This window comes from Pan paniscus, chromosome 8, assembly GCF_029289425.2.
Source record: "Pan paniscus chromosome 8, NHGRI_mPanPan1-v2.0_pri, whole genome shotgun sequence".
Taxonomy (NCBI): domain Eukaryota; kingdom Metazoa; phylum Chordata; class Mammalia; order Primates; family Hominidae; genus Pan; species Pan paniscus.
The window spans coordinates 49833128-49850855 of NC_073257.2; the positions used below are offsets into that span (position 1 = coordinate 49833128).

Consider the following 17728-nt stretch of genomic DNA (forward strand, 5'->3'; position numbering starts at 1 on the left):
GCAGCATGAGCGTCAAATAATAGTGATGTATTTTAAGGTCACAACGGCGGAAAGACATAGAAAGTATCTGACCTCTTAAAAACAAGCAGCTGCTGCCTGATGGTAACAGCAAAGGGTGGAAGTCAATAGGTAGATTTTATCTGACATTTTATTAGACAAAAAGACTTTAACACTTGTTTGCTTTCATTTAGATGTGACATAATTTTTTTCTTACTGCATTTACATTCTATTCAAACACTTTTTCTCTCACCAAAAATTTTGTCAAAAACATGTTGCTTATTTTAAGTCCCTGTTTACCGAAAGAAAGCAGCTTTTTCAAATTCTGTACATACATTCTATGACAGACTCTAAAAGTTCTGTTCGTGACATGCATGATTTTTAACACTCAACAGTTCTATGATCGTGAATATTTTAAATGTTTAATGCGGTATGTGTCCTGGCAAGTAGCAAATGTGTTGTATTTTGTTTGAAATGTCTTATTTATTTTTGATGAGGACTAGAACATAAGTTAGATATTTTTAAGAGAGATACTTTTTGCAATATGCACGAGTGAATTTTTTTGTGAAGGTGATTTGTTTTTCCTGCTCAGTCACCGAGTTAATGGCCACATGAACGTAAAGATGAGCTTGATATAGAGAGGGTTATGTGAGGTTTTCTATCAAAATGTGTTGGGTTTCTACATGTATCTGCTCTTAAGTCGAATTGTTTGCAAAGGAGGAAATTGTGTTTTTAAAAAAGAATTTAATTAGGAAATTGTGATACTCTTCATTACTAGGATCTATCCATTGAAACTACTTATTGCTATTACTTTTAACAGAGTCTCTGTGAGACTGTTTCACAGAAGGATGTGTGTTTACCCAAGGCTACACGTCAAAAAGAAATAGATAAAATAAACGGAAAATTAGAAGGTAAGAACCGTTTTATATTTAAAAATCATTTGACCAAATATTTCTCCAAACTGATGAGGAAGGATATCCTCTAGTAGCTGAAGAAAATTACCTCCTAAATGCAAACCATCGAAAAAAAGAGAAGTGCAATGGTCATAAGCTATGTGTCTCATCAGGCGTTGGCAACAGACTATACTGAGAGTGCTGAAGAGGAGCTGAATTATTAGTTTAAATTCAAGATATTGCAAGACCTGAGGAAAATGAGAAAATAAGAAAGAAGAAAGTAGTAATAGAGCAAATGAAGACTGAGAAAGACAGAGCGTACAGAGAGTACATAAGGGAACAAGAAGCAGGTTTATGTAATGGAGGATGATAAAATGAAATGATTGTTTAGGAAAAGATCGGGTATGGTTAGAAATTTGGGAAGAATATAAAGTGACCTTCTAGTACCAAAATTTACCAGAGAATTACAGCAAAAATATTCTGACTCTTAATGTCTTTCTCACTGGTGGGAAGCCATTAGGGATGGAAGCACCTGACCATGGAGAGCTGTGTTCTATTTGCAATAGGTGAGAATAAGCATATCTGCACGGCCACACATGTATATAATTTGTCATATACACTCCGTATAGACCAGAGGTTTTCAAACTTTAGAAAGTCAGCTGAAAACTTTGTTAACAATTCACACTGAGATTCAGCCGACTTGGGATTCTGCATTTTTAAAAAGTTCTCAGGCGATGCTGATGCTGGTGGTCCTTGGACGTTGCTCTGGGTAGTAAGAGGAGAGGCCTTTTGTGGGAAAAATGTGGAAGAAGAGCAACTGGATAGAAGGTCAGGACAGAAAAGGTCAGGAGAAAGCATTATGGTGCTCTTAATTTTGAGGACGTTTTTAGTCAGGGGAGAAGAAGAAAGGGGCAACGCAATAGAAATTATAGGTGGAAGACACTACCACTCAACAAAGTAAAAGGAAAGAGTGGGAAAAAATAATTTTAACAGGTGTCGAATGGGAAGAATCAAGAGCACAAGTCTAGTGATTATTTTTGCTAAACAGAGAGATTGTGAGGCAGGAAGCAGGGGACAAGAGAGAAGCCAACCAGATGATTTTGGATTTTCTACGAAGGAAAATGGAGTGAGCTCACTTCGGAAGCATTTAGAAAAGATTTACTGCAGACTGTTAGAGTGTGGGTGCTCTGGAGACTACTGGAATCATGAGGATTACTAGAATTGGACTAAACCTCAGTGACTCACTAATAATCTTTATTAATATGAGGCATCAATATATAGATATATATATATAGATGTATGTATGTATGTATGTTTTTGACGTTCACAATTTGAATAAGATATACTTGAATGTAAGAACCTTGGCTTTATTTTTAAGGAAGCAAATTGTGTTGGTAAAATTGCCATTTTATAAAACCTCATTAGTAAATAACATGCCACACGAAACCAGACTAATTTGAAAAACCATAAAACTCTGAATTTATGACTTGAATACCTAAATTGTTGTTATTCGTAGGTATTTTACTGATTTTAACATAGAAAATGTTATTAATGTTTAAAAGTCTGTTGCAAGTAAATTTAAATGAAATACATCAATATTGAAAGCTTATTAAATTTGCCATTCCTGATGAGATTTGTACATCTTCCTCCATGAGTGGATTAAGAGATATTGAGATAACTAAGCTAGAAATTACAAAAATGTTGGCATACTATTCCAGTATATGGGTATGAAAATCAAGGAATATTTATATTTAAAATTATGCTCTAAGTATATATCCAAGCAGATCAATTCATAACACTTTTTCTGATGTGATGTCAATTCTACATTCCGCTGAACTCTTATCTGAACTGTGTGGCTTCTCAATGACAGGACATATTAAAGAACATGATGAATGTTTGTAATGCAATGATATAAATTATTATAATGTGTTGCCTTAAAGACACATGGTGTAGCATTCTACGTTCAGCTTTTGCATTTATTTTCTCAGTGTCATGATTTGCTCCTGTGATTCCAGATCAGTTTTCTCCTTAGCAGTCAGCATATACATATTGGTATTAACACTTTTTGCAAAAATCATATATAAATGGTTGTACAGTGTTGTTGTCATTCTACAGCAACTTTTTAATTTTTGTTCAGCGATTAGCTTGTTTTTCATTTATTTTAAGATTTCAGGCCAGGTGTGGTGGCTCACGCCTGTAATCCCAGCACTTTGGGAGGCCAAGGTGGGTGGATCACGAGGTCAGGAGATCCAGACCATCCTGGCTAACATGGTGAAACCCCACCTCTACTAGAAATACAAAAAATCAGCCGGGCGTGGTGGTGGGTGCCTGTAGTCCCAGCTACTCCGGAGGCTGAGACAAGAGAATGGCGTGAACCCGGGAGGCGGAGCTTGTGGTGAGGCGATATTACATTATTGTAACGTTGAAATATGCAGGTGAATGATATCTAAAAAGCCTCTGGAAGTTTACTTCTACTTTTTGATACTTTCACATTACATGTTTTTTCTTTTTAAGAGACAGAGTCTGGCTCTGTCATCCAGGCTGGAGTGCAATGGCATGATCTTGGCTCACTGCAACCTCCACCTCCTGGGTTCAAGTGATTCTGGTACCTCAGGCACCCAAGTAGCTGAGATTACAGGCATGTGCCACCATACCTGGTTGATTTTTGTAATTTTAGTGGGGACAGTGTTTCCAAAATAGTGATTTTGGCCAGGCTGGTTTGGAACCCCTGGCCTCCAGAGATCCGCCCTCCTCGGCCTTCTAAAGTGCTGGAATTACAGGCATGAGCCACTGCACCTGGCCTGTATTGGTTTGTTGATGGGTACGCTTGGACCTTTTTGTATAAGTGGATCAGGAAATTTTAAGAGGACTAAACTAGAGAACCCTATGAATGTAAAAATACTCGTATTTCACAGAGGTACAAAAATGAATATATTTATTAATTTTTATTCTATAAGTAGATATGCTGCTGAATTTAGAACCTTCTCTGCAATGATAAGTACATTGTACCTTTGAACTCTCATCACACATTTGCAATTCCTAAACTCCAGGACAAATTGAAGAACATAATAGCTACATGTATATATTGACATAAGTGATTCTGACGTGTTTCCTTAACAATATGCCATAGCATTCTCCCATTAGCTTAGTCATTTATTCTGTTTTGGTGGGGTGTGGCATGACTTGGTCATCTTGTTAAATACAACTTCTTTCCTTATATGGCCGCTTTCTCTTACTGATATTAGCATATTTCTGCTTTAGTTATTGTCACCTTAAATATATTTTCAATGTTGAAATCCTCACGGCATGTTTGATGAAATCTAGTTTTCAAATTTTCTTAGGTATATTTCTGTCACGTTGGCATGATAACAAATGCAATAACCCAAAAGACCCCAAAAGCTAGTGTAATCCCTTTTGCAATCCAAGCATGAGGATTCATCTTCATATTGACACTGCATGAATGTTCGGTAGGCTTTGTCAAGCTTGCATACAATCAATTATATATGTCCCTTTTCTTTTAGAGTCTCCTGATAAAGATGGTCTTCTGAAGGTAATAACTTTTATATTTTTATCTTGAGTATTAACTACATATTTTATGAAGTATACATTGTATATTAATTGTTTTGTTTCCAAACCCATTTAGGCTACCTGCGGAATGAAAGTTTCTATTCTCACTAAAGCCTTAGAATTGATGGACATGCAAACTTTCAAAGCAGGTAAATTTTGTAATTTCAATTTTACTCCGGAAAGAAGAATATTAAAATATTTGAAATGCTGCGAGACTTTTCATTCCCAATGTTGTTTTCTATTCATAATTCGACGGGAAATGTCGATACAAATAATGCCAATGTGAGTATTTCTGTTTGAGAAAATGCCATTTACAAGCCTAAGATTTAGAGATTTAGAAAAAAAATTCTGCTTTACCTCATGCGGTTCTACTTTAATGTCCTGATAGGATAAAGTTTCCAATTTGCAATTTCTGTACGCGCTTGGTTTTAAGGCAGGTGAATTTTGAGACTGTGAAATATTTGCAGTGGTTCAAAGCTGATTGGAATTATGATCTTTACTTAGAAGAAAGTTTCACTTGCTGACATGACAGTTGTGAGTGTTGCCACTCTGAGAATCTTAAGAAAATCAGTTTTTTTTTTTTGATTAGATGACTGTATGTGTGTGTGACTTATAATTTTAAAAAATAAGTCAAGCAATCATTACTTGATGACTCTTGGCTAGACACGGTGTTTTAGAACAGTGACCCCAAAGCATTTGGCCTTGGTGTCTTTTAATGCTACTGTAATGAATTGCCTAGAGGTACAAAAGAGCCTGAATTAGTTTTTGTTGTCATTCCCATGAACGTTTACAACATTTTACAATAGGCCGTGCACGGTGGCACGTGCCTGTAATCCTAGCATTTTGGGAGACAAAGGCGGGCAGATAAGTTAAGGTCAGGAGTCCCAGACCAGTCTAGTCAAATTAGTGAAACTCCATCTCTACTAAAAATAACAAAAAATAGCCGGTTGTGGTGGTGGGTGCCTGTAATCTCAGCTACTCTGGAGGCTGAGGCAGGAGAAGGGCTTGAACCTAGGAGGCAGAAGTTGCATGAGCCGAGCTCGTGCCACTTTAGCCTGAGTGACAGAGTGAGACTCCATCTGAAAAAGCAAAGAAATAAAAACACAAAAGCTCACAACATATTTGTGGTTATAGACTATGTGTAGAATTTGTTTTCATGTCTTATAGGCTACGTGTAGAATTTGTTTTCATGTCTTAAATTTTCTTCTTTTTTTTTTGTTTGTATTTTTTTCTTCAGTTTTTTTGTTTTGTTTTGTTTTTGTTTTTTTGAGCTCGCCCAGGCTGGAGTGCCGTGGCGCGATCTCGGCTCATGCAAGCTCTGCCTCCCGGGTTCACGCCATTCTCCTGCCTCAGCCTCCCGAGTAGCTGGGACTCCAGGCGCCTGCCACCACGCCCAGCTAATGTTTTGTATTTTTAGTAGAGACAGGGTTTCAGTGTGTTAGCCAGGATGGTCTGATCTGGATCTCCTGACCTTGTGATCCGCCCGTCTCGGCCTCCCAAAGTACTGGAATTACAGGCGTGAGGCACCGTGCCCGGCCGATGTCTGGAATTCTCAATAAATAGTTGTACACTGTACGTATTGTCCTGGAACTTCCTTGTTTGCTTATCGAATATTTTAGATGTACTCAATACAATTAGCTCTGCTTTGATTTAAGGCCTCATAGTTTGCCATGTTAACTCTAAAACACATTTAATTAGACTGTGTTTCCTAGCCACTAAAAGTCGACATTAAATGGCAGCTGATATCACAGAGCTTTTACTGAAGTGGGAGTATTTACTGCTTCATCCAATGTTAGAAATTAAAATGAAAATATTTAAAATACACGAATTGGAAAAGTCCTACTTTCCAATATGCATTACAACGGTTACTCGTTAACCATGAAAATTATGACATTGTGACATGTCATGAGTCTGAAAAATTTTAGTTTACACTTTTTAGAAAATATCAGTAAATAGGAGAAATAGGAACATTATTATGTCAACTATTAGGCCCCCGGTGTATTTGTTGAACTTCAGAGATGCTCAGATCAGAAGTTAGAACAGGAATTTTCAAAAATGCGTAAGGTTTTAAAGTGCCAAATAACAAATGGGCTCTTGTATATGAAATAATGTCTGAAGTTGCACGTCTGAGTCTTTTTTCTCTTTTTCTTTTTTAAAAAGATATAAATCAAACAAAATCAAAATTTTGTTTATTATGAAAAGAGTTGGTTACAGATTCATTTTGTGTCTCATGGCACTGTGCTCTCTTTTTCCCTAGAGAGGATCTAGACTTTTCATCTGTTTACATGGGAAGAAGTAGTTCAGTTCATGATCACATTTCTCATATAAATTGTGTAAATTCCCCACGGCTTCACATGCTAGTTCAGAAGATATTGATGCCTTGAGAATAAACCATCTGGTTGTAACTCCAGCAGTTTTATATTTAAAGTATACCTAATATAATTGTCAACCACATTACTTTAGAAAACATAAACAAAAGATAGTTACACATATTTATTTAAAAAATGGTGACCGGGTGTGGTGGCTCACGCCTGTAATCCCAGCATGTTGGGAGGCCATGACTGGCAGATCACTGGGTGAGGAGATGGAGACCATCCTGACTAACACCGTGAAACCCTGTCTCTACTAAAAATACAAAAAATTAGCCGGACGTGGTGGCACGCATTTCTTATAATTTCTCAGGCGATGCTGCTGCTGGTGGTCCTTGGAGCTTGCTCTGAGTAGCAAAAGGAGAGGCCTTTCATGGGAAAAAAGTGGAAGAAGAGCAGTTGGATAGAAGGTCAAGACATAACAGGGTCAAGAGAATGCATTATATTGCTTTTATTTCTGGGTATGCTTTTAGCCAGAGAAGAAGAAGAAAATGATAAACAGAAATTATAGATTTAAGATACTATCACTAAACAAAGAGAAAGGAAGTGTTGAACAAATAAATTTGAAACAGTGTTGGATGGGAAGAATTCTACACAATTAGAGATTTTTTTAAAATTTTCTATGTTTTTTTTGTTTTTTTTTTTTTTGTTAGTAGAAGCATTCTAGGCAGGTAACAGGGGACAAACAAGAAAGAATGTAGGCAGGTAATTCTGGAGACTCTGAGAAGAACAGTTGAGTGAACTCACTTCAGATTCATGTAGATTATTTGCACTCCAGAATGTAGACCGTGGGCACTCCAGAGACTACCGGAAGCAGGAGTCCTACTAGAATTGGGGGCACCACAGTGACTCATTAGGTTTCTCTGTTACAATCAGGCATGACAAATACATATATTTTGTTGATGTTAGCTATTGAAATGAGATATATTGGAAACTAAGAACACTGGGTTTATGTTTAAGGAAGTGTGTTGTTTTGGTAAAATTGCCATTCCACAAAAATTTATTATAGACTAATGATACACCGAACCAGACGAATTGTAGGAACTGAAAAAATACTGAATTTATACTTGAATAATAAGATTGCTTTTTAAGATAAATATTGTGGTGACTTAACAATATAAAAAAAGTTCTTTATGTTTATTTAATCTATTGCAATAAATTTTTATATAAATATGTCAATATTGAAAGCTTAGTATAGATTATTTCCATGATGAGTTTTACACATCTTCTTGCATGAGTGGATCAAGAAGCATTCAGATGGATAAAGTAGAGGATACAGAAATATAGGCATGTGATTACACCGTCTGGTTATGGAAAAAAACGAATATTCATATTTAGTATTATGACCTAAGTGTATATCCAAGCTGATCAATTCATAACACTTCAGTGACGAGATGTCAGTTCTACATGCGGCTGAACTCTCATCATAACTATGTACCTTTCCGAAGATAGGCTATATTAAAGAACAGGATGAATGGAATAATATAAGTGATTCTAATGTGTTTCATTAAGTACGTGGCGTAGCATTCCATGTTCAGCTTTGACATTTATTTTCTCATATCAACCCTTTTTACATGTGAAACACAATCTCGCTTTTGAATTCTTAGCTGCATGATCTGTGAAACCTCTATTTAAATTTTCTTCAGTGTATTCTTGTCGTGTGTGTGTCCTAAACAAACCAAAAGAAAACTTTCCAAATCTAAAGTATTCATTCTCCAATTGGAGCAAGAGGAGTCAGTTAGATACTATCACGGCATTCATTTGTGGCTGGCTTGTCATATTTACTTATGATTGATGATAAATCTCTTTTGCTTTTTAGAGCCTCCCGAGAAGCCATCTGCCTTCGAGGTATTTAGTTTTATGATTTCATTTTGAATGACTTATTAACTATGTATTTTGTGAAGTATACATTCTTCATTAATCATTTTGCTTCCAACCCCATTTAGCCTGCCATTGAAATGCAAAAGTCTGTTCCAAATAAAGCCTTGGAATTGAAGAATGAACAAACATTGAGAGCAGGTAAATTTTTCAATGTAACTATGCAAAGACCAATATTTCAATATTGGACATTTTGATGGTCCTTCTATCCCCAATGCTTTATTTTTTTCAACTTTGATGAAAAGATTTGATCTAGGTAATGCCAATACTGGTATTGATGTTTGAAGAGCTGGTATTACAAGCACAGTAATTTTCAATATCTTTTTTTAAAAATGTAGCCTTAATCTCAGATGTTTCTACTTTTGTATCCTGAAACTGTAATGTTTTCTATTTTGAACTTCTGTATTTCTTAAGGATTCAAGAAGGTGAATGTTGGAACTCCAATTTCTTTTTTTAGCTCTTCGAAGCTTGATTCAAATACCACGGTTTACTTCGGGGATCCCATCTTTTACTGATATAACCCTTGTGTTTTAACATGAATTACCTTGTTTCTGGTGTTGTCACTTTGAGAATCCTAAGAAAATCAGTAACTCGGACTAGTGAACTCTGTGTGTTTGTGTGTGTGTGTGTGTGTGTGTGTGTCTGCGTGTGTGCCTGTGTGTGCCTGCGTGTATGTGTGGTAACTTTCCCTTGTAAAGATGAGGAAAGGAATTATTCATTTCTTTGTGAATATTTGATAAACACACTTTTTCATGAAACTGTGATTCTGAAGCATTTGGCTTTAGAGTCCTTTTACACTAGTACCATTTATTGCCTAGAAGTAACCAATATTCTAAACTATTTTTAGAAACTCTTCTTATGCATGTTTAAACATTTTACAACATGTGTGCGTGGTCATATTTAATATGTACAATTTTTTTCAACTTCTAATGTGTACACGGTTGTAGAGTGTAATGTTCGGCAACATTCTTTTTTGATCAGCATTATAATTTTTAGAGACATCCATAAAGGACACAATTAATTGTGTTTTTAAATATTAGGTTATTTATAAAATTCCACTGTATGACAGTACCATAGTTAATTGCACAATTTTTATGCCGATAAGTAATAAATAAAACTGAAAACATGCAGATTTGGGAGTCTTTAAAAAGTTAGTTTTATCTGCTGATTTCTTAGTCATTAGAAACTAAAAGTAAAATATTTAAAGTATTTCCTTGTGCAATCATACACTCCACTAAGAATTTGAACTGTGCCCCACAGCTTCTTAGAGCTATGGTGTGGCAACACGTTAGATCTCTGAAACGATCCAGGGTACGCTTCTAAAAATGAGTGAAAATGGTGACTTACCAAAGTGTGATTTGAGTTTCTTGGACCCTCTGCATGAATTGTGAACATGAGCTACGCTGAGATCACAAGTTAAATTTACTTTTGAAAACCAGGTATACAGTTGATGGATGTCAAATGATAAACATATGCATAGTGATGAAACGGTCTTTTAAGTTTTAGTTGTCCACGTTTGCTTTTTTTCCTGAACCTGATTCAAATAGTTGTAATTTGTACTTTGTGCTGATAAAGAAAACTGGACGTTATTTTTGGTATAAATTCTTTTTCTGTCTTATGTCCCTGAGAACTCGTCAAGTCTTGAGTGGGCCTTGATTTTATCCTATTACATGTGGGAACATTAGGTTACTTAAGGCAATTATATTTTCCTATACATTTCTGATGTTTCTCCAAGGTGTCACAAGCTGACTCTGAAGATATTGTTGCATTAGGGAAGAAGTGTGTCATTGTAAATGAAGCAGTTCTTAATTTATACGCAATAAAAGTTTTTTAAGCTTATCTTCCTAAAGCATAGACGCACGCAAAACACACTGTCATAGCATACTGAAATGTAAAAGGGTTGGACATATAGTTGACTGACATCAAAAAGTTAATATTTCTAAAACATCTTATTCATTGATAAATCATCTTTTTTGAAGAACTATGTAAGAGAGATTGCTGAGTCAATCAACGTAAGTAATACTACCAAATAAAAAGTAACAAAGAAATGAGAGATGTTAGGTAATTACAGTTTTCTGAATGAACAGGAAACCTAGGGCATACTTTGTTTCACAGGAGAATAGGATATGACTGCTTTGTGAAGAGATAATTCATACAAGTTAGTTAAATTTCTATTTTTCTGCATTCTAATGAAATAATGTTAATTTTCAGACTCTTTAGGTTTGAATTCTATTGGAATGACTATAGAAGTAGTCATTGTAATCAACAAAAAGAATATACGGGCCACAGAGGAAAAACCACAGATTCGTGAATGAAAGTAGATTTGTATATGTTTTTAAAATTTTTAGTAGATAAATGATCTCATGAATGTATCTGTGATTAACCTTTTATAGGTGAGATACTCCCATCAGAATCCAAACAAAAGGACGATGAAGAAAATTCTTGGGATTCTGAGGTACCATGTGTTGTTGATTTTTTTAAATATTAGTATTGCATGATATGAAAACATAAATCAGATGCTTAGACTTTATTTTCTCACCTCTGCATGTGTCACCCCCAAATTATTTTTGATATTTTTCAGTATATGCTTAATGGAGAATCTATGTGCTAAGTAGATTACTGCTTCACAGTGAAATTCTGGGAATTTGTACGATTAATTTAAGAAGCCAAAGTGGTATAGTGTAAAAACTAAGGCTTAGAATTCACTAGAAATTCACATGGGATCTGGAGTACGTTTGTCTAAAAGCAAAAGAATTACACTGAGTCCAGCTATGAGCAAATATATGATTCTGTCTTATATCTAGAGGTACAAAAGTTCTAATTGTATTCATAGAGAGACACTTTAAACTGCAATATTGTAAAAGTTGGGACCTGAAAAGTTAATGCCTGGGACTTGAACGTATTGACATATCTTTATTGTTCAGTATAGATCTGAAGGAACATTTCAGCAGAAAGAAAAGCATGAGGAATAGGAAACCTTGTGGGAGTATAATAACAAGAGTATTGGTTGAGTAGTCTTTTGAAAAACGTAAATTATATTTTCACAAATAGAACTCCTTGAGTCCCCTTATGGCAGTCAAGCTGCAGCAGCATGAGCGTCAAATAATAGTGATGTATTTTAAGGTCACAACGGCGGAAAGACATAGAAAGTATCTGACCTCTTAAAAACAAGCAGCTGCTGCCTGATGGTAACAGCAAAGGGTGGAAGTCAATAGGTAGATTTTATCTGACATTTTATTAGACAAAAAGACTTTAACACTTGTTTGCTTTCATTTAGATGTGACATAATTTTTTTCTTACTGCATTTACATTCTATTCAAACACTTTTTCTCTCACCAAAAATTTTGTCAAAAACATGTTGCTTATTTTAAGTCCCTGTTTACCGAAAGAAAGCAGCTTTTTCAAATTCTGTACATACATTCTATGACAGACTCTAAAAGTTCTGTTCGTGACATGCATGATTTTTAACACTCAACAGTTCTATGATCGTGAATATTTTAAATGTTTAATGCGGTATGTGTCCTGGCAAGTAGCAAATGTGTTGTATTTTGTTTGAAATGTCTTATTTATTTTTGATGAGGACTAGAACATAAGTTAGATATTTTTAAGAGAGATACTTTTTGCAATATGCACGAGTGAATTTTTTTGTGAAGGTGATTTGTTTTTCCTGCTCAGTCACCGAGTTAATGGCCACATGAACGTAAAGATGAGCTTGATATAGAGAGGGTTATGTGAGGTTTTCTATCAAAATGTGTTGGGTTTCTACATGTATCTGCTCTTAAGTCGAATTGTTTGCAAAGGAGGAAATTGTGTTTTTAAAAAAGAATTTAATTAGGAAATTGTGATACTCTTCATTACTAGGATCTATCCATTGAAACTACTTATTGCTATTACTTTTAACAGAGTCTCTGTGAGACTGTTTCACAGAAGGATGTGTGTTTACCCAAGGCTACACGTCAAAAAGAAATAGATAAAATAAACGGAAAATTAGAAGGTAAGAACCGTTTTATATTTAAAAATCATTTGACCAAATATTTCTCCAAACTGATGAGGAAGGATATCCTCTAGTAGCTGAAGAAAATTACCTCCTAAATGCAAACCATCGAAAAAAAGAGAAGTGCAATGGTCATAAGCTATGTGTCTCATCAGGCGTTGGCAACAGACTATACTGAGAGTGCTGAAGAGGAGCTGAATTATTAGTTTAAATTCAAGATATTGCAAGACCTGAGGAAAATGAGAAAATAAGAAAGAAGAAAGTAGTAATAGAGCAAATGAAGACTGAGAAAGACAGAGCGTACAGAGAGTACATAAGGGAACAAGAAGCAGGTTTATGTAATGGAGGATGATAAAATGAAATGATTGTTTAGGAAAAGATCGGGTATGGTTAGAAATTTGGGAAGAATATAAAGTGACCTTCTAGTACCAAAATTTACCAGAGAATTACAGCAAAAATATTCTGACTCTTAATGTCTTTCTCACTGGTGGGAAGCCATTAGGGATGGAAGCACCTGACCATGGAGAGCTGTGTTCTATTTGCAATAGGTGAGAATAAGCATATCTGCACGGCCACACATGTATATAATTTGTCATATACACTCCGTATAGACCAGAGGTTTTCAAACTTTAGAAAGTCAGCTGAAAACTTTGTTAACAATTCACACTGAGATTCAGCCGACTTGGGATTCTGCATTTTTAAAAAGTTCTCAGGCGATGCTGATGCTGGTGGTCCTTGGACGTTGCTCTGGGTAGTAAGAGGAGAGGCCTTTTGTGGGAAAAATGTGGAAGAAGAGCAACTGGATAGAAGGTCAGGACAGAAAAGGTCAGGAGAAAGCATTATGGTGCTCTTAATTTTGAGGACGTTTTTAGTCAGGGGAGAAGAAGAAAGGGGCAACGCAATAGAAATTATAGGTGGAAGACACTACCACTCAACAAAGTAAAAGGAAAGAGTGGGAAAAAATAATTTTAACAGGTGTCGAATGGGAAGAATCAAGAGCACAAGTCTAGTGATTATTTTTGCTAAACAGAGAGATTGTGAGGCAGGAAGCAGGGGACAAGAGAGAAGCCAACCAGATGATTTTGGATTTTCTACGAAGGAAAATGGAGTGAGCTCACTTCGGAAGCATTTAGAAAAGATTTACTGCAGACTGTTAGAGTGTGGGTGCTCTGGAGACTACTGGAATCATGAGGATTACTAGAATTGGACTAAACCTCAGTGACTCACTAATAATCTTTATTAATATGAGGCATCAATATATAGATATATATATATAGATGTATGTATGTATGTATGTTTTTGACGTTCACAATTTGAATAAGATATACTTGAATGTAAGAACCTTGGCTTTATTTTTAAGGAAGCAAATTGTGTTGGTAAAATTGCCATTTTATAAAACCTCATTAGTAAATAACATGCCACACGAAACCAGACTAATTTGAAAAACCATAAAACTCTGAATTTATGACTTGAATACCTAAATTGTTGTTATTCGTAGGTATTTTACTGATTTTAACATAGAAAATGTTATTAATGTTTAAAAGTCTGTTGCAAGTAAATTTAAATGAAATACATCAATATTGAAAGCTTATTAAATTTGCCATTCCTGATGAGATTTGTACATCTTCCTCCATGAGTGGATTAAGAGATATTGAGATAACTAAGCTAGAAATTACAAAAATGTTGGCATACTATTCCAGTATATGGGTATGAAAATCAAGGAATATTTATATTTAAAATTATGCTCTAAGTATATATCCAAGCAGATCAATTCATAACACTTTTTCTGATGTGATGTCAATTCTACATTCCGCTGAACTCTTATCTGAACTGTGTGGCTTCTCAATGACAGGACATATTAAAGAACATGATGAATGTTTGTAATGCAATGATATAAATTATTATAATGTGTTGCCTTAAAGACACATGGTGTAGCATTCTACGTTCAGCTTTTGCATTTATTTTCTCAGTGTCATGATTTGCTCCTGTGATTCCAGATCAGTTTTCTCCTTAGCAGTCAGCATATACATATTGGTATTAACACTTTTTGCAAAAATCATATATAAATGGTTGTACAGTGTTGTTGTCATTCTACAGCAACTTTTTAATTTTTGTTCAGCGATTAGCTTGTTTTTCATTTATTTTAAGATTTCAGGCCAGGTGTGGTGGCTCACGCCTGTAATCCCAGCACTTTGGGAGGCCAAGGTGGGTGGATCACGAGGTCAGGAGATCCAGACCATCCTGGCTAACATGGTGAAACCCCACCTCTACTAGAAATACAAAAAATCAGCCGGGCGTGGTGGTGGGTGCCTGTAGTCCCAGCTACTCCGGAGGCTGAGACAAGAGAATGGCGTGAACCCGGGAGGCGGAGCTTGTGGTGAGGCGATATTACATTATTGTAACGTTGAAATATGCAGGTGAATGATATCTAAAAAGCCTCTGGAAGTTTACTTCTACTTTTTGATACTTTCACATTACATGTTTTTTCTTTTTAAGAGACAGAGTCTGGCTCTGTCATCCAGGCTGGAGTGCAATGGCATGATCTTGGCTCACTGCAACCTCCACCTCCTGGGTTCAAGTGATTCTGGTACCTCAGGCACCCAAGTAGCTGAGATTACAGGCATGTGCCACCATACCTGGTTGATTTTTGTAATTTTAGTGGGGACAGTGTTTCCAAAATAGTGATTTTGGCCAGGCTGGTTTGGAACCCCTGGCCTCCAGAGATCCGCCCTCCTCGGCCTTCTAAAGTGCTGGAATTACAGGCATGAGCCACTGCACCTGGCCTGTATTGGTTTGTTGATGGGTACGCTTGGACCTTTTTGTATAAGTGGATCAGGAAATTTTAAGAGGACTAAACTAGAGAACCCTATGAATGTAAAAATACTCGTATTTCACAGAGGTACAAAAATGAATATATTTATTAATTTTTATTCTATAAGTAGATATGCTGCTGAATTTAGAACCTTCTCTGCAATGATAAGTACATTGTACCTTTGAACTCTCATCACACATTTGCAATTCCTAAACTCCAGGACAAATTGAAGAACATAATAGCTACATGTATATATTGACATAAGTGATTCTGACGTGTTTCCTTAACAATATGCCATAGCATTCTCCCATTAGCTTAGTCATTTATTCTGTTTTGGTGGGGTGTGGCATGACTTGGTCATCTTGTTAAATACAACTTCTTTCCTTATATGGCCGCTTTCTCTTACTGATATTAGCATATTTCTGCTTTAGTTATTGTCACCTTAAATATATTTTCAATGTTGAAATCCTCACGGCATGTTTGATGAAATCTAGTTTTCAAATTTTCTTAGGTATATTTCTGTCACGTTGGCATGATAACAAATGCAATAACCCAAAAGACCCCAAAAGCTAGTGTAATCCCTTTTGCAATCCAAGCATGAGGATTCATCTTCATATTGACACTGCATGAATGTTCGGTAGGCTTTGTCAAGCTTGCATACAATCAATTATATATGTCCCTTTTCTTTTAGAGTCTCCTGATAAAGATGGTCTTCTGAAGGTAATAACTTTTATATTTTTATCTTGAGTATTAACTACATATTTTATGAAGTATACATTGTATATTAATTGTTTTGTTTCCAAACCCATTTAGGCTACCTGCGGAATGAAAGTTTCTATTCTCACTAAAGCCTTAGAATTGATGGACATGCAAACTTTCAAAGCAGGTAAATTTTGTAATTTCAATTTTACTCCGGAAAGAAGAATATTAAAATATTTGAAATGCTGCGAGACTTTTCATTCCCAATGTTGTTTTCTATTCATAATTCGACGGGAAATGTCGATACAAATAATGCCAATGTGAGTATTTCTGTTTGAGAAAATGCCATTTACAAGCCTAAGATTTAGAGATTTAGAAAAAAAATTCTGCTTTACCTCATGCGGTTCTACTTTAATGTCCTGATAGGATAAAGTTTCCAATTTGCAATTTCTGTACGCGCTTGGTTTTAAGGCAGGTGAATTTTGAGACTGTGAAATATTTGCAGTGGTTCAAAGCTGATTGGAATTATGATCTTTACTTAGAAGAAAGTTTCACTTGCTGACATGACAGTTGTGAGTGTTGCCACTCTGAGAATCTTAAGAAAATCAGTTTTTTTTTTTTGATTAGATGACTGTATGTGTGTGTGACTTATAATTTTAAAAAATAAGTCAAGCAATCATTACTTGATGACTCTTGGCTAGACACGGTGTTTTAGAACAGTGACCCCAAAGCATTTGGCCTTGGTGTCTTTTAATGCTACTGTAATGAATTGCCTAGAGGTACAAAAGAGCCTGAATTAGTTTTTGTTGTCATTCCCATGAACGTTTACAACATTTTACAATAGGCCGTGCACGGTGGCACGTGCCTGTAATCCTAGCATTTTGGGAGACAAAGGCGGGCAGATAAGTTAAGGTCAGGAGTCCCAGACCAGTCTAGTCAAATTAGTGAAACTCCATCTCTACTAAAAATAACAAAAAATAGCCGGTTGTGGTGGTGGGTGCCTGTAATCTCAGCTACTCTGGAGGCTGAGGCAGGAGAAGGGCTTGAACCTAGGAGGCAGAAGTTGCATGAGCCGAGCTCGTGCCACTTTAGCCTGAGTGACAGAGTGAGACTCCATCTGAAAAAGCAAAGAAATAAAAACACAAAAGCTCACAACATATTTGTGGTTATAGACTATGTGTAGAATTTGTTTTCATGTCTTATAGGCTACGTGTAGAATTTGTTTTCATGTCTTAAATTTTCTTCTTTTTTTTTTGTTTGTATTTTTTTCTTCAGTTTTTTTGTTTTGTTTTGTTTTTGTTTTTTTGAGCTCGCCCAGGCTGGAGTGCCGTGGCGCGATCTCGGCTCATGCAAGCTCTGCCTCCCGGGTTCACGCCATTCTCCTGCCTCAGCCTCCCGAGTAGCTGGGACTCCAGGCGCCTGCCACCACGCCCAGCTAATGTTTTGTATTTTTAGTAGAGACAGGGTTTCAGTGTGTTAGCCAGGATGGTCTGATCTGGATCTCCTGACCTTGTGATCC

General features: G+C 36.0%; 1 protein-coding gene across 1 annotated transcript in view; it reads left to right on the forward strand.

The window, feature by feature from the left end:
- Positions 1–17728, forward strand: part of ANKRD30A (ankyrin repeat domain 30A) — a 136064-nt gene that overhangs the window by 78476 nt on the left and 39860 nt on the right. Inside the window, exons 37-45 of the mRNA XM_055092658.1 lie at positions 818–908; positions 4412–4440; positions 4534–4606; positions 8646–8674; positions 8773–8845; positions 11098–11159; positions 12608–12698; positions 16202–16230; positions 16324–16396. Of these exons, the coding sequence (XP_054948633.1) occupies positions 818–908; positions 4412–4440; positions 4534–4606; positions 8646–8674; positions 8773–8845; positions 11098–11159; positions 12608–12698; positions 16202–16230; positions 16324–16396 (550 nt within the window). The remainder of the gene's footprint in view (positions 1–817; positions 909–4411; positions 4441–4533; positions 4607–8645; positions 8675–8772; positions 8846–11097; positions 11160–12607; positions 12699–16201; positions 16231–16323; positions 16397–17728) is intronic.